The sequence below is a fragment of the Rosa chinensis genome, chromosome 2 (genome assembly GCF_002994745.2).
Source record: "Rosa chinensis cultivar Old Blush chromosome 2, RchiOBHm-V2, whole genome shotgun sequence".
Taxonomy (NCBI): domain Eukaryota; kingdom Viridiplantae; phylum Streptophyta; class Magnoliopsida; order Rosales; family Rosaceae; genus Rosa; species Rosa chinensis.
Window position 1 is genome coordinate 46,090,578 of NC_037089.1, and position 25,414 is coordinate 46,115,991.

The 25,414-nt window shown below is 38.6% G+C and overlaps 2 protein-coding genes, 1 non-coding gene and 1 pseudogene across 3 annotated transcripts; 2 read left to right on the plus strand and 2 right to left on the minus strand.

Moving 5' to 3' along the window:
* Positions 1-5,484: 5,484 nt before the first annotated feature.
* LOC121051253 (GDSL esterase/lipase At1g73610-like) lies at positions 5,485-23,809 on the minus strand. The gene is made up of 4 exons (XM_040513426.1): positions 23,490-23,809; positions 10,888-10,937; positions 5,793-5,937; positions 5,485-5,701 (listed from the first exon to the last, which is right to left on the minus strand). Exons 1-4 carry the CDS (start codon positions 23,720-23,722, stop codon positions 5,485-5,487), a joined length of 645 nt encoding a protein of 214 aa, XP_040369360.1. The 5' UTR covers positions 23,723-23,809.
* LOC112184378 lies at positions 13,316-21,714 on the plus strand. The gene is made up of 2 exons (XM_024322636.2): positions 13,316-15,101; positions 21,482-21,714. Exon 1 carries the CDS (start codon positions 13,348-13,350, stop codon positions 14,533-14,535), a length of 1,188 nt encoding a protein of 395 aa, XP_024178404.2. The 5' UTR covers positions 13,316-13,347; the 3' UTR covers positions 14,536-15,101; positions 21,482-21,714.
* On the minus strand, positions 13,831-13,937 carry LOC112191151. The gene has a single exon (XR_002932867.1). It is a non-coding gene; the product is annotated as a small nucleolar RNA R71 (small nucleolar RNA).
* On the plus strand, positions 14,918-17,795 carry LOC112184379 (annotated as a pseudogene).
* Positions 23,810-25,414: the final 1,605 nt, after the last annotated feature.

The window sequence follows — 25,414 nt, forward strand, 5'->3', positions numbered from 1 at the left end:
TTGATGATGCTGGAAGAGGTGGTGGAGATGGGTCTCCAAGAACATGATGTGGTGGTAGTCACCTCCTTCTCCTTGCTCCAAGATCTTGATATTGGTAAGAATAGTGAAATTTGGAATCTCTAAGGTGAGTTGTGGTGTTGAGTGGTGGAGGAAATGGAGGTTGTAGCGGTGAAAATGGTGGTTTGAGTAGTGGAAATGGTGATGTCTTCTCTAGAGAGAAAATGGATCTTGGATAGGATGAAGATGATTGAATGGAGTCAAGAATGCTGAATAATTGGTCTTTGGCCTCTCTTTGATCAGCTATGAATGTCCTCTATGGTCCCAAAGTGTGCAAGAGATGCTCTTACACCATTGTCCCCCAAATGGTCCCAAATTGGCATGGTGTATAGGGGTGTAAATGAGCCAAGTCGGAGCGAATACCAAGGTGATCATGTTCGACTCATTTGTTTTTTTATCGAGCTCGAGTCGGGCTAAAGTTTGAAATTTTTTTCCATGCTCAAGCTCGGCTAGGCTTGAATATTTTTCTTAGGCCCGAGCTAGGGTCGGCTTGGCTTGATTTATTGGACGAGCTCGAGCTTGAATAGGCTTGGCTTGGCTCATTTGACTTTAAATTAAAAAAATAAAAAAGATATAAAGAAAATTTAAAATAATAATCCAAATTTGATGTCTAACCATCATATATATATATATATATATTTTTTTTTGAACCAAACATCAATTTCATTCATACTCAAGCCAGAATGACACGGATACATACCTTCTCTTGCCATCATATAAATCCCTTTTATTGTCTAGAATAAACTCAAAATGATGAATCCAACTCAAAATTGCACTTAAACTAATTAAATAAGAATGGGGCCTTCAACATATTGATTCAAAGGGGGTTATTTGTATCTTCATTTTTCCTTCCTTGCAAACTCCCAGCGAATCTTGAACATCTATAAAAACAAAGAATATATATATATATATATATATATATATATATATATACTAATAGCTTTAAATAAGTTTGTTCAATATGATTTTATGAAAGTAAGAAGATTGTTCATTACATGTATATACCTTTACTCCAAGCAGATTTCTACCATTGAATCCTCATCACCCTATATTATAAAAAAGAATAAAAGAAACAAGATTAGTGGCTACCCGATCTTAATTCTTTTCTTTTATAGTCGTTGCTAGGGTTTGATTTAATTGTTGCACAAATATTGTTATTGATTGTAATATATTTTATTTAAATTTTCAGATTCTCTTCCAATTGAAATGGAATGTAATAGAATTGAAGAATTGAGATTAGAAAAATTATATTTTTATAGTATAAATTTTCATTAGTCGAGCTTTAACAAACGAGCCAAGTTTTAACAAGCTCGAGCCACTCATGGAAAATACGAGCTACTCACAAGCTGGACGAGCCGAATATATCCTTGCTCAAGCTCGGCTCTTTTTTTTGTCAAGCTTAATATTGAGCTCATGCTCTGCTCATTTATCTTATGAGCACGAGCCAAACGAGCTAAAATTGAGCAGAATACGAGTCGAACTCGATGTATATCGAGCCTACTTACAGCCCTAAAGGTGTAGAGAGATATTTGAATTTCAAGTGATGGGAGATTCTCACCACCATGGTCCTCCTTTGCTGTAGAAAAGACCCTCCATGAGTGGCGGCTCGCCAGAAAAATTGCCGGAAAAGTCAATTTGTAATTTTCTTCCAATCTCCGTGTCTTTTTCCCCTAGCTTCAAATCTCCGCATTTCAAGCCTCAAATAGTCATTTTATTCTCAATGCAAGGTTTCCTACAAATAAAAGGAAATGGATTAAAAAGGGAAAAATAGCATGGAAGACAAATCAATTTTCATAATTATGGGGCACAATTGCATAAGTAATTTGTGACTCAACAATGGGCACGCAGACGTGTAGGAGCTAGCGAGGCTAGCAGGTTGCAAATATGCTGCAGGGGAAGCAAGACGCACGGGCACGCAGACATGTAGGAGTTAGCGAGTTGGAGCGCAGGGGCGCGTAGCGCGGGGCAAGCTTCGGTGGTGAGGCTATCTTGTGAAGATTTTTTCAGTTTTTGGGTTTTTGGTTTCAAGGTTAGGGCTCGTACTGATAACGTGTTTAAGAATAAAGGATTCGAGAGAGATTGATGAGAGAATTGTCTGTATTCATTGATAATAGAAGCCTTATATATAGAGATTACAAAGTATATAATCTTGGAGTATGAGGATTCCTATTCTAACTCAAAGTAGGAAATATCTCCTATTACAACCATAGGACTAATCCTAGTTTGACAAGGCACACTAAATGTCAACATTCTTCAACAACAACCACTTATTCATGACCAATTTATCTTATAAACACAGCCATACCAAACTGGCACTTAATATATCTTCTATGATTCTTCAGAGAGTTCAGAAGAATTTGTCAACTTAATTACTTTAATATTGCATAGGTGAGGATCCTGTAAGCTATTTCTATAGGATGAAGGCCATCCCAGAATATGTACTTGGACACATCGTTGCAAGTACTCTGGGTGTCTTTGTTACACAGAGACCCGAACTCAACAGTTCCTCTTCCACAACATCCTTTATCCACCACTGGAAATTTGAATCACTAAATCATTTCAGCGAACTACTTTACTATTGTTCAAGATAGAATGAAAATGCAGCTGAGATTACCATTTTGAGCAGGCTCTTGGATAATGGACAACAAAGGGTTATATATGTCAACGTAAATGAGTTGTGCTTCTGGAAGTCTCTTATTGAGGGAGTTTATAAGGGCGAAAAGCTTCGAGTTAAAAAGGATTGCTACTTGGTTCTCAGTCTCATCGCAGGCTCTTTATATGGCACCACCTAGTGTTCTCTGTGCTGGTACACACCCAATTGGCGACATACTTGCTACTTCAATCACTCTTGCTTCCAGTGCATAAAGTTCCTGTAATTTCTCCCACATTAACTAAGATAAGGGGTATAGCTAGAGAGTACAATATTATTACACTTCAAACCTGCAGCTCTCTAAACAAGTGGGGAAACTGTTGGTGTTTGTCGAATGTTACCTGAAAGAAGTTTGAAGCTAATTCAAGCATGAAGTCTGTATATGTAGCACCCTGAAAATTCATTATTATTTTTTAAGGTTTTCTGGAGTTTTAGTTGTGGTTATTGGACGATTTTGTGGCTCGTGGATGGAGCGGAAGTGTTTCAGGCGAATAATTATTCAAGAAGCGTCATTTTAGGGGGGGGGGTAAGGGTTGAATTTTTATTCATTGGGTTTCTCCTAAAACTTCCTTCATCAAAGTCGTAGAACGTGTTGTTACGAGTTCATGGATATGCGGAACTCAAAAATCGGAGTTCGTATGAAGAAGTTATGGCATTTGGAAAACGTTTCCATTTTGGTTAAATAGGGAAAAAATCAGAAAATTGGAAGGTTGCCCAAAAAGGAAATTTTTCTCTCTCCTCTCTCCCCGAGCCCGCGCCCAGCTCTTCCCTTTGCCAACTGAGTTCTTCGCTGTTCTGCCACCATAGGACTCCAAATCAAGTGGGTTCTCTTTGCCTCATCCTCCTCTAGAAGTTTGTGGAATGATTGAAGAGAAATTCGAGTTGTGGAAGGAGCTACATCGACAGGAAGAGGCCGCGACGGAGCCAAAATCGCCTTCGTCGGTTCTTCCTCCTCCGACCACCATAGCTGATGTTTCTTGAGTGGTTTTGTAGCCGAGAGGCTGGGGAAGGTTTCTCCCAAGGTGGGTTGCAGCGATTTCACTTGTGGAGGATGAATCGAAGCTTTGAAGATTTAGGGTTTCAATCTGCTCCGAGTTGTTCTAAGGTTGACAGGCTTGTGTTGAGCGGATTGCGGCGATTTGTGCTTGTCTTGGTTAGCGTGTGAAGACACAGCAGGATTCAGAGGTGAGTATTCTCATAATGTTCATTTACGAATGGGTTTACCTTATCATTTTGGGAGTTATTTAGTTAACGCAAACTATAGTTGGTATTAGTGGCATTCTTGAGTGGATGACTACATATATATATATATATATATATATATATACGTGAAATATATATGCATTGGTGGCTTCGTTGTGATGTGAACAATAATTGAAATGAGTTCATTATTGCTCGAGAATGGTGAAATTCTGTATTGAGTTGTGATCATGGAATTTCATGTGTTGAGATACCATGGGTCTAGTATGACTGTCTTAATTGGGATTTAAGATATGGTAGCTTGTGTAGGAATATTTGTGTAATGAATCGATGACATATGTGTGATGATCAGTTGGATTATTGCTATATGTGTGATGACCGGCAAAATCTGTGTGATGATCAGCTGGATGATTGCTATCTGTGTGATGACCAGCGAAATCTGTGTGATGATTAGTTGGATGATTGCTATATGTGTGATGACCGGTGAAATCTGTGTGATAATCAGGGTGATGACTGCTCTGTAGTGGAGTTGAATTGTTATTAAGTTAACAACGATCGAGAAGACTGCTGTGATGGTTGAAGCTACCTACAGATGTCGGAGTGTTGGGTTATGATGATTACTATGACTTGAATTATTTGTCTTAATGTGACCTCCTGAACTAAAACTATACGCAGGGGTTACTATGAATTGTTTCGCTTGTTTTGAATTGTGATTGCCTTGTTTTCTTCTTGATTTTATTGATTGATGGATTGATTTATCTTAAGGGTCATAGTGGTGACGATTGTGCTCTGTGGTGACGATAGGAAAGTGATTCATTATTTTCACCTTTGATGTCATGTTGATGACAAAGGCTTCTAGTGGGAAGGAAATGAGTGTGATCTTGGTGACTTGTTGTTGTGCGTCAAAAGATTTCCAAACATTACTTGAGGAGGTTTTGTTTGATTGGAATTTGTGTAATTGGATGCTAGGTTGAGAATTTGAGCATGTGGTTTTAGTCACGAGTTGACCTACGTAAGCATGTTATGGAAGGTTATGAAACAAATGGTTGTAGTTGTGAGTTTTGTGTTTATCGTTGTTTAGGTTGAGGTGACTTAAGAATGTGTTTCTGCTTTGCATGTGGTTTTGAGTTTACTTATATAAGCTTTCATAAGCTTACCGGATTTGTTGTTTGACAACCCAGTGCACTATTCGATGGTGTAGGGGTTGATCCTACAGGTCAGGATAATCGTGGTTGAAGCTGACATCGCGTGCTTACAGATATATGGTAGGAAACCAATTTTGTGACTTTACCGTTATTAAGACTTCCGCTTGTAGTAGCTCTGAGGAGTATTTACTTATTATTTTGTTGTGACAATTTAATTCATAAACTTGTGTAATATTTGACTTTGCGGAGCGAGTTTGTATTGATTAGTGGGTTCAGGGCATCTGTATGTACTTGGTTTAAAAAGAAAAGTTTTCTAGGTATTTTGTATTGATGGTTGAACCATCATGTATGTATAATTATGGGATTATATATTGATTTTTAAATGTGTTTAAAAATATCATGTATGTATAATTATGGGATTATATATTGATTTTAAAATGTGTTTAAAAATTGGGGCGTGACAGTATAAGCTGGAATATCATAGTGAGCCCTCCTCAATGGTGTAGAAAAATAATTAAGTGCAAGTTCATTGCTTCCTATCGAAAGAACAAATAAGCTTTTTGATAGTAGAGTGGCTGTTCTTTCATTCCTAACTACTGCGTTTATCTTGCTTTTGTATTCTTTGAACAAGTTTAATTGATCTGATAATTACAAGACAAACCGATACAAATGAAATTAAGAGAAACCAAGGATGTATGATATGATACGATATGATATGTTATATATATGTATGTATGTGTGTGTGTGTGTGTACCAGTGATTTGGCAGTAAGAGGGTCATATCCTAAACCTGCTGAGGCAAAACATACACCAGTAAGTAGGTCTTGAAGCTGCAAATTCGGATCCAGATAAGCCGGCAAAATCTTCTTCAATCCAAATCCTTCACCTGAATACTAATCAAGATCACAGAGTGCATCAATAGTTGTACTACTAAGTACTAATATATGCAGAAACAAACATATCAGAAACCACATATATAGAGTTTATATTAGGTTTTTGTTCATTTACCCCATTTCTAGAGATTTTTTTCTTTCTTACCCCATTAAGTTTTTTTATTCCCTCTTACCCAAAACACTCTAAGGAGGTCTTCCCTAACACCCCATTAAGATTTATTTTTTATTTTTTTAATACCATTTTACCCTCACCCCTTTATTACTGAGAGAGAGAGAGAGAGAAAAGAAAACATAGGAGACCTCGCCGGATTCCGACCAACTTTCACCGGAATCTGGTCACCGTCCGTTGCCTACCGAAATTTTTTGAAAACCTCTATTGCCCCCCAATAGACGTCTATTGCCTCCAACAGAATTTTTGGTCGCCGAAATGTGAACTAATGCTCCTAAAATTAGACAAATAAAACTTTGATTAAAAACAAAAAATGAAGAAATTATATCAATTCAAAACCACTATTGCCCTCCAATAGACGTCTATTGCCCCTTAGTAGACATTCAAAAAAAAAATTTGATTTGGGCACCCATTCTTCTTCTTCTCCCTTCTTCCACAGTTGCAGATCGGAACCTTAACTTCTTCGTCATTTTCAGGCAAGGCTTTGCATCAAGGTTGTTACGTCCCGTACCTCAATTTATCAGTTTACTAGTCATTTAGACAGTAAATGACAATTACTTTCACTTTTTACTTTGTTTCGATACTTTTAGTGGTCCTAAAAGTTGACTTTTTGTTCGGGTCAAAATTTGAGAAAATTTTCTTAACAAAAGTTGTAGAGAACGTTAAACCGAGTTCGTAGACATGCGGTACGCAAGAATCGGAATTCGTATGAATTAGTTACAGTCTATGGAATTTTATTTCTACGTTGAAGTTATCGGAAATTTGCAAAGGGCAAAACTGACTTTTCGCTAAGTCAAGTATATAAAGAAAAAACCCTAGGTTTTCCTTCATTTTTCCGTTTTTCCCTTTCTCTTCCTCCTCGGCCGCACGGCCTCTCTTCTCTTCTCTCTCTCTAGTTTTCTCTCCACCTCCCTCCGCCACCACATCCGACCACCACATCCGACCACCATCCGGGAACACTTCCACCACCGGTCGAACCCAGATCAACATCTACCCGAAACCCGACCTAAGGCTGCGACGCCACTGTTCCTCTTTTCCTTTAGATTTCCGGCCACCATCTCACCACACCGCCATCACCTCTGCACACAACAAGAAACGGAGATCAAAACCCAAAATTTTGACCACCAGCCGGCCTGAAAAACCGAAGCGTGCTCCATTGCCGGAGCCGACAAGTCTGGGTTCTTCGTTCTTCAATCTCCAGCCACGTTTAAACAACATCTCCACCATAGATGCAGTCGAGGCCTCACGAACTACTAGCCTTCGAAACCCAGAAGCCTAACGCCACTTAGAACCACCGCAAGCGCCGCCTCTAGCGTGTGGGTCACCGGATATCTTGGTCATCTGAGTTAGGTAATTTTCGTATATTTCTTTGGTTGAAACCTCTGTTTCGGTGTGGGATAAGAAACCCTAATTTTGTTGATGGATTTTGGACTGTGTGAAGGTTATGATTTATGTGTTCTGAAATTTTGGAGAAAGGAATGGGCATTGGTTCGGTTGATATATAATGAAGGTAAGAATCAGGAACTCTATTTTGAGATATAAATTGGTTGAAGATTGTTGTTAAATTTTGCTGTTGTTGCTAGGAGTTCGAATGATTGTTGGTGGTGGATGACTACACTCATTTAAAATTGCCCCTCTGTTTGGAGATGAAGAATTGGTGAGGGATTTGGTTCGGTGATTTTATAATTGCTATAATTAGTTTGGTCAAATTATTGAATTGTCGGAGTTATTGGTTTGCAATTAAAATGGTTCCATATATATTTTTGATGGTGTGGTGCTTGTGCAAGATGGGAAGTGACGAATTGTTTACCATTGTGGCAATGTCTTATTGGAATTGATAAGTAGTTTGGCCAAATAACTAAGGTATTGGGGAATATTGAATGGGTCAGTTTTGACGAGTTTGGCAAGTAACTGAATGTTGAAATTGATGTTAAGAGGAAATTGTTGTGAGAATGACAAATTTTATTTGAGCAAGTTAAATCGATTGTTCGATGAAGATTAAAGAAACGAGTTGCCAATTGGAACATTTTAATACTACCATATCCGGGAATTTCTGTAAGAACATGATCATTTGGAAACGGTGATTATGAATTTTACATTTAAGGTTTAAAGGCTAAGTAATAAAGTCGAATGGTTAACTTGAATTATAACCTGAAAATGGCATAACTACCATACTCCAAATGAGTTCACTTTGTTAAGTGGATTATTCTGAAATGGTTACCCGTAATTATCAATTTAAAGTAGATTGGTGAATTTAACACATTTTGGTTACTTAAGGAAGTTGTCATTATTATTAAGTTACTAACTGGGCTTAATTATTTTATTAAGGACTTGAGCATGACTACTTGAGATAGAATAAAAGGTCACTATCGAAAATGACTGAACGGAGGAATTTCCAAGCTCTTGACTTGGGATGGATAAGTTGACGGTTATTGCTTTTGAATCACTGTGAGTGGACTTTTGTTTTAAATAATGATGCATGCGCTTATTTTCTTGAATTAATGCTTTATTTATTTATCATATTACTTTTCGAGCGTATTATTTGTTTTCAGAATTTAAGTTTGGTTTATCTCATGGATTGGCTTTCAATAATGATTTTCTGAGATGGATTATGATTTTCCTCGGTCATGAATTTCGGATATTAATTCCCGTTATGCTCGATTTCGAAATTATAATTTATGTTGACTTTCGACGAATTATTTTCCGAGGTGATTCCGGAATTTCATATTCATTTTCATTACGCTCGATTTGAGGATTTTGATTTATGCGGATTCAGAATTTATACTATTTATTTTATATTTATATTCGGCTAATTGAGCTTATTATGAGATTTACGAAATAAGAATTCGAGGAAGCAAAACTTTATACATTTCTGTTAGAATTGCTCTGATTACCTATGGGATGTATGCTACTCGAGTTGAGATGTGTGTTTTGTGAATTGGAGACTGATGTTGATTTAGGGAGCAGGGTGGCTCCAGGAGCATAAGGATGAATTGATTGAGAAGTGTAAATGTTTTCTACAGGTTTGGGTAGCTCATTTTAGGGGAAGTTCCGCCAAATTTTTGGTAGAATTTCTTCTAAGGTGGGCCCCGCATGGTCACTTCGGATTTCAGGGTGAAATCCGGGGCGGGTCCTGTCAGTTGGTATCAGAGCATTAGGTTGTCAGATTCTGTAGACTTGTTTCTATCCTGTTACCTTACCCGCTTGATGTTACACAGTACCTCCCGAGTGATGGCCCGACTGCAGCGGTTCCCCATCGTTTGCTCTTCGGTGCTGATGTATTCATTAAGTGTGTAAGGTGCATGTCTAGATGAGGTTCCTTTTGGTGCTATGCCTCTTGTACGCCGACCTCCTAGAGTTCTCGTTGCGTGGCGGATTATTCGCATATTTTGTATATTTCCCTACTGATGGTAGAGTAAGACTACTTTATAATTTCAAATTGTGCTATGATGTGATTCGAGGAAATGTTATGGTTATTGCTTCCTCGAATGTCAGTAAGTTTACTGGAGCTGGGTTTAAGGTGCGAGAACGGATTCCGATTTCGTGTTTGAGTATCTGAGACGAGCGACTATAGCATTGGGCTGTCTCCAAATACTTAGAATCAGAATTGTGGTTTGATGTGGGACTAATAGTAATAGTGGTTCTAACCTTGAACCGAGTTACGGAGGATGTGTCAAGTAGACGTGGTTGGTGTTGTGAGAGTCATTTTGGAATGATACTTTGCAATTCACAAAGAAAACCGGATTGGAATCTTCCTTTATTTGGACACCTTGGTCTGTTGACCTGATCATAACTTGTGGACATAGTTTTGTCCAAGTAAAAGAGATTGTCCGAAAATGTGTGTTTTTGGTTATTGATTTTCGGTGAAATGGTTTATTGCAACTTCGGGGATTGATGGTAGTGATATTGTTGGGTATCCATAGTGATTCAAGCGAATTACTATATGATACAGAGTTTGATTCGAATTTTGAATTGTGGAGTCATAGGGATTGAAATGTAGTAAGTTCTTGTTGGAGTGATTGTTAGATTGAATGGTTGAGATTTTATACGAGTAGTAAGTAGAGTAACTCTAAGGACATGGATCTTCCCTGTTGCCTCAGGAAGTATTTAAGGTCATCGTTTGACCAGAGTTCTAAGTTTTATTTTGAGTAAAACTTCTTACGTGTTGAACTTGAAATTGGATCGTTAGGTGGTGGGACCACCTTCGGATCTTTGTATCGCTGAGAGTGATACATAATGTGGACGGGTGTCCATCATATGATGGGTGACGTTGTTAGGGGAGGATGACTGGTGCAGCAAAAATTTAGGATTTTGCTATCGATTAAAAGCACAAAGGTGAGAATTGAGGTTTCGAAAGGTTTCAGAGATCAAGGACATTCGAATCGTCTTTGACGGTTTTGATCATTCTTATTGTGTATGAAGGTACTATTTGGTGTCGTTGGAACCGCATTCGCAATTGGGGCCGGCCTTGTTGGATCTGCCAAGGAAGTATCCGGTGAGATGGAGGAGAGAGAGAGAGAGAGAACGAGAGAGAGAGAGAGAGGATAAGCTTACTGGAGATTTTCGACCTGTGACCGGAAAAGCTGAGTGAGTCTGTGTGGGATGAGAGAGAAATTGATGTTGAGTGGCAGTGATTGTAATTCTTTAATTGGATTGAGGGCAAAATGGTTATTTGACGTTAAATTGTGTATGTGGGAACAAAAATCTGTTGTTGGGGTAAGTGAGATAATTTTTGCTTATTTTGGTGCTTTGGGTCAAGGACCCCTTATATTACCAATGAAGTTTGATGGGACTCTTCCATTGCTAAATCTTCCGATAGGCTTTTGATTATACGCATTTATATGCGTATAATTATATCTAAAGCACTATAATTAAGCCAATCCTCATGTCAATTAATATGTAATTAATGCATTTTTATTTATTTTGTAGAAAATAAGCGGAATTTCCAAAACGAGAGAAAATGGTGCGAAATTGGAGCAAATTGGAGTTTCCGACAAAAGGACAAAATTGTCAATGCAGGTCAACCGTGGTCAACGCCATCAAGGGAGCGGAATTCAATTACCTCTGGTAGTATTTGCGGAAGTGCATTGAGAAGAGAGAATAAAAAGAAGAAGAACCAAAAAAGAAGAAGAAGAGAGAAAGCAAAACAAAATAAAGAGAAAAGAAAAAAAAAAAATCTGCACCATGCTGACGTCAGCACACCATGTCCTTTTCCTTTTCCCTTCTTCCTCTCACCCGTGCAGCATTTTCCTTTTTTTTTTTTTTTTTCTTTTTTCTTTTCCCCCTCTTCCTCTCATTTGTGGCCAGCTAGCCATGATTCTATTTTTTCCTCTCTTGAAAGCCACGGAGACAAAAACCCCATTTTTCCCCCTCTTATCTATCTATCACGCCCAGGTCTCCCATCTTCTTTTTTTTTCTCTGCAGCCGCACCACTAGACCCATATTCCATCCCCATTTTTCCTTCCAAAAACACCAAAGCCGAACTCACCCACTTACCCTCTCTATCTCTTCCTCTGGGCAACACAACCAAGAACCTCATCACAAATTTCTTTTCCTCACCAAGTTCCACCCTCTCTCACTTCTCATTTATTCTTCACCATTCCTCAATCAAATTCCATCATTTTTTCAAGGATCCGGGTTTAGGTATAAGGGAGAGTATAATTCTAAGCTAGTCATGCTCACTCTTTAGTGTAGTTGTGATTAGTTTTGGTCTCTCTCTCTCCCTCTTTTCTTAACTCTCTTCTTGCTTTAATTTCTTGTATTGATGAATTTCTTTGTGGGTATGTTGATGGATCGTGAGTAGTTTCTTATTTGGGTCTAGGGCTTGAAGCCCTAGCAATTTTTACCATGTAATGACATTAATTTTTGGTGCTTAATGAAAGTGTGTTGTGGTTTTTGTTTATGACTTTGCATAATTTTCGATGGGAATTTGTTATAGAAATTAGCCAATTTTATGACTAGTTCTTGTCCTCATCATGAAATTCATTTAATTAGTGGCTTCATTTTATGAATGAGTATGTTGTCATGAGCAAATTGTTAGTCTCTAAAAATTGACTTAATGCCATTTTACGCATGTTAGGAGCCCTAGTCCGGTCTTAATGTTTGTGTGATGAGAATGTGAATGCCCTAGCCCGGATTTACATTATTTTTATACTATGAGAATGTGAATGCCCTAGTCCGGATTTGCATTATCACTCTAAGGCCCTAGTCCGGCTTAGAGTTAGGGATTGCGCCATTTCCCTTTTGTTGTGTGCCAAAATTGTGTTGTTACGGTAAATGATTGCTAGAGTGGATGCCTTAGTACCCAAATTTTGTCAACTGTTTTACAAACCTTTAAATTTCTAGCACTTTACTTTTTTGCAAATTTTAATTTCCTAGTTTTTAATTTCCAAAACCAAAAATTAATTCCCCCAAATATTTGCTCACATTTTTCATTGTAAGTACCATAAGTCCTTGAGTCTACCAATTTATTTTGGTGAGTTCTTGGCTACTTTTTGGCTTCGGGAGACCTAAGCCGTGCTTGTGTGAGACTTGGTGTCTCACTTAGCCATTTTACAATTTTTCTTTTAGTTTAGCAAGTGACTTTTGTGACCCATAAACCATTGGATTTGAGTTAGCTCAAGATCCCCGAGGTACGATATTTCCGGGTTTAAATATTTCCCAATTCTTTGATGACCGTGTCCTTGTTGCGCGTAAGTTGCATTTTAGGCATCAAATCAAATGGCGCCGTTGCCGGGGATTAGAGTGTAATATCTCTAATCCCTTGGTTTTAGGTTGTTAGGTTACTTGCATTATTTTCTTAGTCGTAGTTAATTTTTCTTTTTGTGTGTAGCTTAAAAAAAATAAAAAATTGTGATCGTTTGTTTTACTTTGCTTATTTTTGTTACTTTTTACTTGTGTGATTTATGTGTTGAGACATTGTGGTTATTTCTATCGAAGTGACGGGCCTTGTATTACTTTGTAGTACATGTAAGACATGAGCATCGATAGCGATCGTCACTTGGCTTGACTTGTTTGCTAGCTTTTTATTACATTTTCTAATTAGTCGTTAGTTTCTTCAGTTGTTAGCTTTTCACTTATTCTTTACTTTAATTTATTTTATTTTCTTGTTTAATTGTTGTCTTACCTTATCTCGTTACATCTCTCATTTATTGTGAAGTGTGAAATTGGATTCAAGTTGCTTATTTTGTGAATTCTTGAGTATTTCTTACGTGGCCATATTTTTGCGAGGTGCATGAGTGAAGCTCCAAAGAGACAAAGATGTCGTCCAAGAAAGCGAGCACCTCCTAGACGAAGAGTACATCCAAGAAGCCTTTCACCGAGTCCATTAAGGTCACAACCTACAAACACCATGGGGGAGCGAAAGACAATGAGGGAATACACTAGTCCCACAATTGTTGATCATCCTTCTTGTATTGTGCTCCCTCCATGTGAGCATCATTTTGAGATCAAGCCAAGTACTTTGAGCATTCTACCCGTATTCCATGGCATGCCCTCAAATAATCCCTATGATCATATTGCGGAGTTTGAAGAAGTGTGTACTACTGTTCAACTACATGGTCTCAATCCTGATGGTTTGAAGCTTAGATTGTTCCCTTTCACACTCAAGGACTGTGCGAGGAAGTGGTTAAGTAAGTTGCCTCCTAGATCCATACGCACATGGGTTGAGATGCAAGAAACTTTCTTGGGAAAATATTTTCCTCCTTCAAGAACTTCCAATGTTAGAGATGAGCTTGTTGCATTCCGACAACTTCCACAAGAAAGTTTTAATGAGTGTTGGGAGCGATTCAAGGACTTGGAGATGTCATGTCCTCACCATGGGTTAGAGAAGTGGTTCCTTGTGGACAAGTTCTATAGAGGATTGATGCCGGATCAAAGACAAAGGGTTGACACTTTTAGTGGTGGAACTATTGCAAGTAAACTCCCAGATGCCGCTTGGGACACATACGAGGAGCTTTCTCTCAACTCCCTTCAATGGGATGATCTTGATACAAGGAGACGTCAAGTGCATAACAAGGAGAGTATACCTAACCGAGGTGGTATTTATGAGGTTCAAGGGACATCAACCGGGCCTTCTATGCATGAATTCAAAAGGTTAGAAGGCAAGATTGACCAATTTCTAAATCAAGTTAACCGGAACCCTCCTCAAGCACAAGTCAAGATGGTGACTTCTACACCATGTTTGCTTTGTGAGAGCCTAGCACATTCCACTCAAGAGTGCCATTTATCTTCTCAATATCTGGAATTTATGGAGGAGCATGTTAACCAAGTGGGTAGTTTTGTGCCAAAGAACCCAAGAAATGATCCATACTCCAACACTTATAACCCCGGTTGGAGAAATCACCCCAATTTTTCTTGGAAAGATCAAGGTGGGGTTTCTAATACGCACCAAGGAGGAAAACAAGGCTTTGGAGGCAACTAAGGCCAAGGATCATCCAATTTCATGCCCCATGGCAATGTGCACCAAGGAAACACTCATTTTATGCCTATTTCTTCACAAGGGCAGCAAGCATATATGCCTTATTCTCATGGTCAAGCCGCTTTTTCACAAGGATTCCAAGCTCCAAATGTCTCTCCCGGGTTTACACAAGGTGTTGGCTATAGCGGTGGCAAGTTTCAAGGAAATCTAGCTCATTTCAAGGTCCAAATCAAGGCGAGAGCTACAATTCCCCACCTATTCTTCAAAGCATCCGATTCAAGCTCTAAGTGAACCAAAGAAGCCTAATTTTGAAGAATTGATGGGTGAGTTCCTCAAGGTTCAAACTTCTACCAATGTGGAGACCAAGCAAAACATCTCTTCACTAGCTCAAGGGTATCAAAATCTAGCTACAACAAAGCATGACTAAATTAGAGATACAAATGGGCCAAATAGCAACCAATTTGAGTGAGAGATCAATGGGAGCTCTTCCTTCCACAACGGAGAAGAACTCGAAGCATGTAGCCAAGGCTATTACTACTCTTCGAAGTGGGAGGACATATGACAATAAGGTATATTTACCTTCATCTTCTCAATCCCCTTTGCATGTGAATGCCCCATTTAATGTTCCCTCTCCTACTATATCACCTTCTCTTGGTAATGGTGTTTCCCCTTCCACACATGTTCCCACCTGTACCCCTCTACATTCTAATGATGATTATGTGTTGGTTGAGGAATATGATAGTGATAATAGTGATATGCATGATGGTGCCATGTGGGAAGAAAATGTACCTCGTGGAAATTTGAATAATGATTATTTGCATGCTTTTAATTCAAAGGAGGATGGGAACCGGGGGGAAGAAAATGTACCCCCGGGAATTGGAGTGGGTGATGTGGCTTTGAATGCAAAAGGAAGAAATAAGGGGGTGGATAAGGTAGCCGGAGGGGAAGAAAATGTACCCTCCGGAGGAGTTTCTAATGTTGACAAGCCTCACACAAGCCAAGCTTCGGTTTCTCCCACTTTTATTCAAGACAAGACTACAAATCCTTCTATTGTGCAACCGATGGTTTCTAGAGATATTGTAGATCCTAAGAATGGGAATTCCATGGCTCTTGATAATTTGGGCGATGCTATGAAGGCTAGGGACCCCAATGAAGCCGTGAGTAACCCTAGGGATCCATCAAGTGGTCAAGCATCTACTCAAGCTCAAAAGCCAAGAAAGGGTCCAATTTGTGTGCCTCCTCTAGATATGAGAGATTATGAGATTCCATTGCCTTATCCTCAAGTGAAGTGGAAGCAAGAGTTAAAGAAGAAGCAAGAAGCACAAACGAAAGAGTTCATTGAGTTGTTCAAGAAAGTTAACATCAATATCCCTTTGTTGGAAGCCATAAAGCAAGTGCCTTCTTATGCTAAGTTTCTAAAGGATGTGTACACAAACAAAAGAGCATTTAAGGAGCATGAGCAAGTTTGTCTAAGTGAGAGTGTATCGGCTATTCTTCAAGGAAAATTGTCTCCTAAACTTAAAGATCCCGGTAGTTTCACCGTGCCATGCACTATTGGGTCAAGATTCTTTGACAAGGCGATGTTGGACTTAGGAGCAAGTATTAATTTGATGCCATATGATATTTATCGAACACTTGGTCTTGATGATCTTAAGCCTTTAAAAATTTCATTGAAAATGGCGGATAGGAGTATTGTCTACCCAAGAGGGATGCTAGAAGATGTGGTTGTGAAGATTGATTCTCTCTATGTGCCGGCGGATTTTGTTGTTCTTGACATGGCTAAGAGTATTGATGTTGAGGAGGATGAATCTCCTATATTGCTTGGTAGAGCATTCATGGCCACCGCCGATACCAACATTAGTGTAAAGAAGGGAATCTTGACGATGACCGTTTTTGATACTACTATTGGCTTCCGAATTTTTGATGCCATGAGAAGTCCTCTTCACTTAGGTGAGTGTTTTCGGGTAGATGTGGTTGATTCCATGGTGGAGAAGACTTTCATTGAAACAAGTGCCAAGGATTCTTTAGTAGCTTCTATTATGCATCATGGAGAAGACTTCAATGACGAAAGTATTGAAGAAGATGATTCCACTATTGAAGTTGCTATGCCCACCTCTTCCTCACACACTCCTATTAGCATGCTTGATCTTCAACCGAAGTTGTTGCCGTCTATTATTTCTCCTCCTACACTTGAGCTAAAGCCTCTCCCATCTACTCTCAAGTATGCATTTTTGGGACCTAATGACACATTGCCGGTGGTTATCTCTTCCAAGCTTTGTGACGTTGATGAAGCCAAGTTATTGAAAGTGTTGAAAGAGCACAAAGGAGCTTTGGGGTGGACTATAGAGGACATAAAGGGAATATGTGCTAGCAAGTGTATGCATCACATTTACATGGAGGAAGGTAGCAAGCCCTCTAGAGATGCTCAAAGAAGACTTAACCCTCCTATGATGGAAGTGGTCAAGAATGAGGTGACAAAGCTTCTAGATGCCGGTGTGATTTATCCTATTTCGGATTCAAAATGGGTTTCTCCTGTACAAGTTGTTCCTAAGAAAGCAGGAATGACAGTGGTGAAGAATGACAAAGGAGAAGATGTTCCTCAAAGGGTGCAAAATGGGTGGAGGGTATGCATAGATTACCGGAAGTTGAATAGTGCTACTAGAAAGGACCATTTCCCTCTACCTTTCATTGATCACATGTTGGAGAGATTGGCGGGACATTCCTATTTTTGCTTCCTAGATGGCTATAGTGGATATAATCAAATTGTGATTGCTCCCGAAGACCAAGAAAAGACGACTTTCACTTGTCCTTTTGGTACATTTGCTTATAGGCGTATGCCATTTGGCTTATGTAATGCTCCGGCAACCTTCCAAAGATGTATGATGGCTCTATTTCATGATATGACCGAAAAATTCATGGAGATCTTTATGGATGATTTTTCAGTTCATGGTAACACTTTCGATGATTGCCTACACCATTTGAGCCTAGTCTTGAAGCGTTGTGAAGAAAGCAATTTGGTCTTGAATTGGGAGAAGTGTCATTTCATGGTGGAAAAGGGCAGTCTTAGGTCATGTGGTTTCTAAGAAGGGAATTGAAGTGGACAAAGCAAAAATTGAAGTCATTGAAAAGCTACCTCCACCGGTGAACATCAAAGGTATAAGAAGCTTTTTGGGACATGCCGGCTTTTATCGAAGATTTATTCCAAATTTTTCCAAGATATCCAAGCCTCTGTGATTTGTTAGCAAAAGATGCCCCTTGGGACTTCAACGAAGCTTGCCTCATTGCTTTCAATGAAATCAAAAGACTCTTGACTTGTGCTCCTATTATGTGTGCTCCTGATTGGTCACTCCCATTTGAGTTGATGTTTGATGCTTCCGATTTTGCCTTAGGGGCGGTGTTGGGACAAAAGCATGGGAGATTGATGCATGCTATCTATTATGCAAGTAGAACCTTGAATGAAGCTCAAGTGAATTACACAACAACTGAGAAAGAACTCTTGGCTATCATATTTGCATTAGAAAAGTTTCGGAGTTATCTCTTGGGTTCTAAAGTGATTGTGCACACGGACCACTCGGCATTGAAGTATCTCTTAGCCAAGAAAGACTCCAAGCCAAGACTTATTAGATGGGTTTTGCTTCTACAAGAGTTTGACATAGAGATTCATGACAAAGCCGGCAAGGAAAATGTGGTGGCGGACCATTTGTCAAGACTTATTGATGGGGGAGATGATTGTACTATTCCTATTGTTGATTCATTTCCGGATGAGCAACTCTTTACCGTTACATCAAAGGAGCTTCCATGGTTTGTTCACATTGTCAATTATTGGGCAAGTGGTGGGACATTTATTCCGGAGGATTGGGACTATCAAACCAAGAGGAGATTTAGAAGAGATGCATGTCGGTATGTATGGGATGACCCTATTCTATGGAAAGTTGGTCAAGACGAAGTTTTGAGAAGATGTGTGCCACAATGGGAAGTTCCTAATATTCTTGAGCATTGTCATTCCCACACTTGTGGTGGACATTTTGGTGGAAAGAAGACCACTTTCAAGATCCTACAAGCTGGCTTCTTTTGGCCCACATTATTCAAAGATTCTCATGATTATGCCAAGAAGTGTGATCGATGTCAACGAGTGGGGGAATCACCTCTAGAGACCAAATGCCTTTGACTAACATCATTGAGGTGGAAATCTTTGACACATGGGGAATAGACGTTATGGGGCCATTTCCTAATTCAAATGGGTTTGAGTACATTCTTGTTGCGGTGGATTACGTGTCAAAATGGGTAGAAGCGCAAGCAACTCGGACCAATGATGCTAAGGTAGTTCTCAAATTCCTCCAGGAGCACATTTTTACTAGATTTGGCACACCCAAATTCATCATAAGTGATGGTGGTTCCCATTTTATCAGCCGAGCATTTGCTTCACTTTTGAAGAAATATGGCGTTAAACACAAGGTCTCCACTTCCTACCACCCGCAAACAAGTGGGCAAGTTGAGATTTCCAATAAGGAAGTGAAGGGAATTCTAGAGAAGACGGTGAATAGCTCAAGGAAGGATTGGAGTACCAAACTTCATGATGCTTTGTGGGCATACCGTACTGCATATAAGACCCCTTTGGGCATGACTCCATTCCGACTTGTTTATGGCAAGGCTTGCCACTTACCCGTAGAGCTTGAGCATAAGGCATTTTGGGCAATAAAGCAATTAAATTTTGATCTAGACAAAGCGGGTGAGAAGCGAAAATTTGATCTCAATGAGTTGGAGGAAATAAGAAGGGAGGCTTATGATAGTACGAAATTGTTTAAGGAGAAGACAAAGGTAACACATGATAAAAGACTTGTTGAGAAGATCTTTGAGCCTCATCAAAAGGTGCTCCTATACAATTCTAAGCTTCATCTTTTTCCCGGAAAATTAAGATCTCGTTGGAGTGGACCGTATGAAGTTGTTGAGGTATTCCCACATGGAGCCATTGAAGTCAAAAATTTGAGGAATGGGGAAACATTCAAGGTCAATGGGCATCGCCTAAAACCTTACTTGGACCATACTTTTGAGGCTTGTAAAGAGTTGCAATTCCTTGATGACACCACCTTGAAGTGAGAAGCAATATGAGATAGACCGGCTTTGAGGTCTCTAAAAAGAAGCGCTAGTGGGGAGGCAACCCCACCAAATTTTGAGAGTTTGATTATCCTTTTTATAGATGTAGTAGTTGAATAAGGCCTTTTTGGCCATGCTTTTGGAGGTTGGGAGGGTATGGAGATGGTGTTTGTTCTTGGGAGGAGCTTGCTACTCCTGTTGTAGAGGATTGGAAGCTCCAATGACCACATTCACTTGAAAATGGAGACTTGAACCATTTAAGCACCATGGAGCCTAACTTGGAGCATACGCAAAGGAAGTCAAGGCTTTTGCCTTGAGGTTGGTGTCTATTGGTTTTCTCCGAAGGTTGTGAGCTATGAGATGTCTACAAAAGGGGGTTTTCGCATTTCATGATCTAGGACTTTGAATTTGTTTTTTGATTAATTGTATATGTGATCTATGCTTGATTATATGTGTGCATATAGCCTATGTTAGGTTCGGTCATCATAGTTAGAGAAGCATATAGATTATTCGATTAACTTGCATGCCTTATTTGTGAGCTTTTGAGCCTAATATCTATAGTGTATGCATCGTTCATTTAATTATTCTTTCATGTGTGTACAATTTCATGACATTGCGTATCTAGAACTTGCTTAAGACCTCTCGAGGCTACTTTTAGCTTGTGAAATGATAGAAAGGATGGAGGCATTAGGACTATATACCACCATGGCCAAAGAAGCATGTGTCCAAAAATATTTACCACTAGATTGCCACTTTGAGCCTATTTATATTTTTAGCCTTTTTGTTCATTTGCACCACAAATTCCTACCTAGCCTAAACACTTATATCCTACCCTTCCATGGTAGTTGGTGAAGCGATTCGAGAGAATGACTTTATATTTGAGTGCTTCAAAAGAAAAAGAAAAAAAAGTCAAAAGTGTGAGGTTACAAAAGAATAAGTGTGGGGGTGAGTGTTATTGTTTAAAAAAAAAAAATAGAGGAGTTGTTTGAAAAGAAAAAGAAAAAAAAAAGTGAAAAAAAAAAAGAGAGTCGTTTGAAAAGAAAATGAAAAAAAAAGAAGAAGAAGAAGAAGAAAATCCAAAAATAGAAAAAAAAAAAAGTAAAGTATTGTACATAGTATAGTGTGGGTTGTACATTGGGATTAAAGTGAGTAAGTTAGCATTTGAAAACAAAAGTCATATATATCTCTACAAGAGAGAATCGCTTCATGAGCTTACATGGACTTTGTTTTTCCCTATCCTTTATTTCTTATAGCCACTCGCCCTTAGCCCCATTACAACCAAATAAAAGACCTCTTAATCTTGAATGTTGTGGGCTACCTAGCGGAGATGAGATCGAAGAGCAAGCATATAGCGGCGTATGTTGTGAAATTGCTTTTGAGTGAAACACATATAACCTCTAAACACTTGAGCGGTGATATTTAGTGAACCTATGTGAGTTTAGCGGGTTATATCGGGTCTTCTATGTGCCTATTTGATTGTGGTGGATTGATTTGACACATGGTCAACACATGCATATACTTGAGCATTTTTCACATGTGCTTCTTAATTGCCTCACAAATTCACAAGTCCTATGCTGTGCTTTATCAACTTTATAGTCATATAAATAATTAGTTCTCCGCGGGTTATGGTTGGAAAGGCTAATACCGAGCGTTCTTTATGTTTGAGCATATGAGTTTAAGTTAATAGATTTTTGACTATTAATTTACATTTAGATTGCTTGAGGACAAGCAAAGTTCAAGTGTGGGGGTGTGATTATACGCATTTATATGCGTATAATTATATCTAAAGCACTATAATCAAGCCAATCCTCATGTCAATTAATATGTAATTAATACATTTTTATTTATTTTGTAGAAAATAAGCGGAATTGCGAAAACGAGAGAAAATGGTGCGAAATTGGAGCAAATTGGAGTTTCCGACAAAAGGACAAAATTGTCAATGCGGGTCAACCGTGGTCAACGCCATCAAGGGAGCGGAATTCAATTACCTCCGGTAGTATTTGCGGAAGTGCATTGAGAAGAGAGAATAAAAAGAAGAAGAACCAAAAAAAGAAGAAGAGAGAAAGCAAAACAAAATAAAGAGAAAAGAAAAAAAAAAAATATCTGCACCATCATGACGTCAGCACACCATGTCCTTTTCCTTTTCCCTTCTTCCTCTCACCCGTGCAGCAATTTCCTTTTTTTTTTTTTTTTCTTTTTTCTTTTCCCCCTCTTCCTCTCATTTGTGGCCAGCTAGCCATGATTCTATTTTTTCCTCTCTTGAAAGCCACGGAGACAAAAACCCCATTTTTTCCCCTCTTATCTATCTATCACGCCCAGGTCTCCCATCTTTTTTTTTTTCTCTGCAGCCGCACCACTAGACCCATATTCCATCCCCATTTTTCCTTCCAAAAACACCAAAGCCGAACTCACCCACTTACCCTCTCTATCTCTTCCTCTGGGCAACACAACCAAGAACCTCATCACAAATTTCTTTTCCTCACCAAGTTCCACCCTCTCTCACTTCTCATTTATTCTTCACCATTCCTCAATCAAATTCCATCATTTTGTCAAGGATCCGGGTTTAGGTATAAGGGAGAGTATAATTCTAAGCTAGTCATGCTCACTCTTTAGTGTAGTTGTGATTAGTTTTGGTCTCTCTCTCTCCCTCTTTTCTTAACTCTCTTCTTGCTTTAATTTCTTGTATTGATGAATTTCTTTGTGGGTATGTTGATGGATTGTGAGTAGTTTCTTATTTGGGTCTAGGGCTTGAAGCCCTAGCAATTTTTACCATGTAATGACATTAATTTTTGGTGCTTAATGAAAGTGTGTTGTGGTTTTTGTTTATGACTTTGCATAATTTTCGATGGGAATTTGTTATAGAAATTTAGCCAATTTTATGACTAGTTCTTGTCCTCATCATGAAATTCATTTAATTAGTGGCTTCATTTTATGAATGAGTATGTTGTCATGAGCAAATTGTTAGTCTCTAAAAATTGACTTAATGCCATTTTACGCATGTTAGGAGCCCTAGTCCGGTCTTAATGTTTGTGTGATGAGAATGTGAATGCCCTAGTCCGGATTTACATTATTTTTATACTATGAGAATGTGAATGCCGTAGTCCGGATTTGCATTATCACTCTAAGGCCCTAATCCGGCTTAGAGTTAGGGATTGCGCCATTTCCCTTTTGTTGTGTGCCAAAATTGTGTTGTTACGGTAAATGATTGCTAGAGTGGATGCCTTAGTACCCAAATTTTGTCAACTGTTTTACAAACCTTTAAATTTCTAGCACTTTACTTTTTTGCAAATTTTAATTTCCTAGTTTTTAATTTCCAAAACCAAAAATTAATTCCCCCAAATATTTGCTCACATTTTTCATTGTAAGTACCATAAGTCCTTGAGTATACCAATTTATTTTGGTGAGTTCTTGGCTACTTTTTGGCTTCGGGAGACCTAAGCCGTGCTTGTGTGAGACTTGGTGTCTCACTTAGCCATTTTACAATTTTTCTTTTAGTTTAGCAAGTGACTTTTGTGACCCATAAACCATTGGATTTGAGTTAGCTCAAGATCCCTGAGGTACGATATTTCCGGGTTTAAATATTTCCCAATTCTTTGATGACCTTGTCCTTGTTGCGCGTAAGTTGCATTTTAGGCATCAAATCAAATGCTAAGCCGTGCTTGTGTGAGACTTGGTGTCTCACTTAGCCATTTTACAATTTTTCTTTTAGTTTAGCAAGTGACTTTTGTGACCCATAAACCATTGGATTTGAGTTAGCTCAAGATCCCTGAGGTACGATATTTCCGGGTTTAAATATTTCCCAATTCTTTGATGACCGTGTCCTTGTTGCGCGTAAGTTGCATTTTAGGCATCAAATCAGCTTTCCTCCCATAAAGTCTCTCCCATAAGGTGAGAAATTACTTTTGATTATACAAATGATGTAGTCATTATTGCTGGTATCTAGTGTTGAATCTCCGAAAGTAAAGACTGCCCGAGTTGTTTCATTTATGGGAGGTGTTACAGCAGCAACGTTATGGGAGAGGAATATACATAAGATCATTTTCAACGCTTTGACAGATGAAGATGAAGGACGAGCTTTTTGTGGGAGAAGAGCCATTGTAATTAGTGGATACTTTTGCTTCTTCTACAAGTGATCGGCCTTTACGTCATTTATAAGCATCCACAAGTAGAGCTTCAACTCAAACATTGGATTACAAAACAATAATTTATGAAGCTTGTAGTAGCTATTAGATTTAGTTAGGAACTTAAAATTAATTTAAGGAAGTTTGGTATTGGAAGATAATTTCATATCAACTTTTCTGCCACAAAATCCCATTACTTTAAAGCACATGTACACAAATAATACTTTTTTTTTGTCAATGAAATCATTCATTAAAAACCAAAGGGGAAGAATCTAATGGAAAGAGCCCAAACAAGGCCCAATTACAAGTAAACCTAATAAAGAAAATTACTACTCAACCCAAATCCACATAGATAGGGAAAAAGAGTGTAACCCTAAAAATTAAGAAAAACATCATCTCCTACAATACAACAGCAGCCACCCAAGCCATCAGTGCCACTGCTGCTGTAGCTACCGCAGCCGCTACCCAGAGTAAAAAGGTAGGGAAAAGTGCCATATCGAGGAGATAAAATCCGAATAACCACTGCCAAAACAATCCCAAAATACAAATCCAATCGAAACCAAGGTAATGAGATGATAAATTGGAGCCAAACCCACACACTAACACTCTTCTCCACCAGAGAAACTCATACCAGGAAGAAACTGTCACGCCCCAAATTTTGAATAAAGTAATTCAAATCTGAAACGCGAAAACACACAAGGAAACACATAGAAAATTTTTCATTTAAATTAAGCAACTAAACAACTGAGCTTACAAATTAAACTGAATGTAAATTCAACATGTAACCACACTCACCAACTCACTACACAGCGGAAGACTACAAGTATAAGCGCCCTTCTACATCCACGTGACCGAAAGTCCACCGCAGCTTCGATAACGTTCACTCGATATTCTAACCTGCACAATAACCCTACACCATAGAAATAGTGCACCTGGATTGCAAACCACAAACCCGGTAAGCTTTTAAGCCCGTATGAGTAAACTCAATTAAAGTGACTCACATCACGCATTCTTATAATTCCTCAATTCGTGGGACAATTAAAGCATTAACATTTAATTCCACAACGACATGCGTTCACTATCTCTGTCTAACAAAATCAATATGCAATTATCACAACAAAAACGTCGAGTTCATACCAATCAATATCATGCTCAATAATTTCAAACCAACTAAAACTCACATGCTCTGTCTCTCAATTCATTTTATCTCTTTTCCCACAACTCCAACACAATTAACTCCAAATATGTTAAACACTCTACGTCCCCACAATCTATCAGATCACCAATCATTTGCCTCAACAGAACAACCACGAAATCACACTCACTCCCCTCAACATAAAGCGTTAGCAAAAAATCATGGCATCTCAACTCATTTCACGATCGCTACGGATCACAACTCACAACGGTACACACAATAAGAATTAAACAAAATCAGTAATCCCTGCATAGAACTTAGTTCAAGAGATCACATTCAAACAATCAATAAAAATCATAGTAATCCCTGCATAGAAACTTAGTTCAGGAGATCACATTAAACAAACAAACGAAATCATAGTAATCCCTGCATATAGTTTAGTTCAGAAGATTACATTAAAATCAAACAAAAGAAATCATAGTAATCCCTGCATATAATTTAGTTCAGGAGATTACATTAAAATCAAACAAAT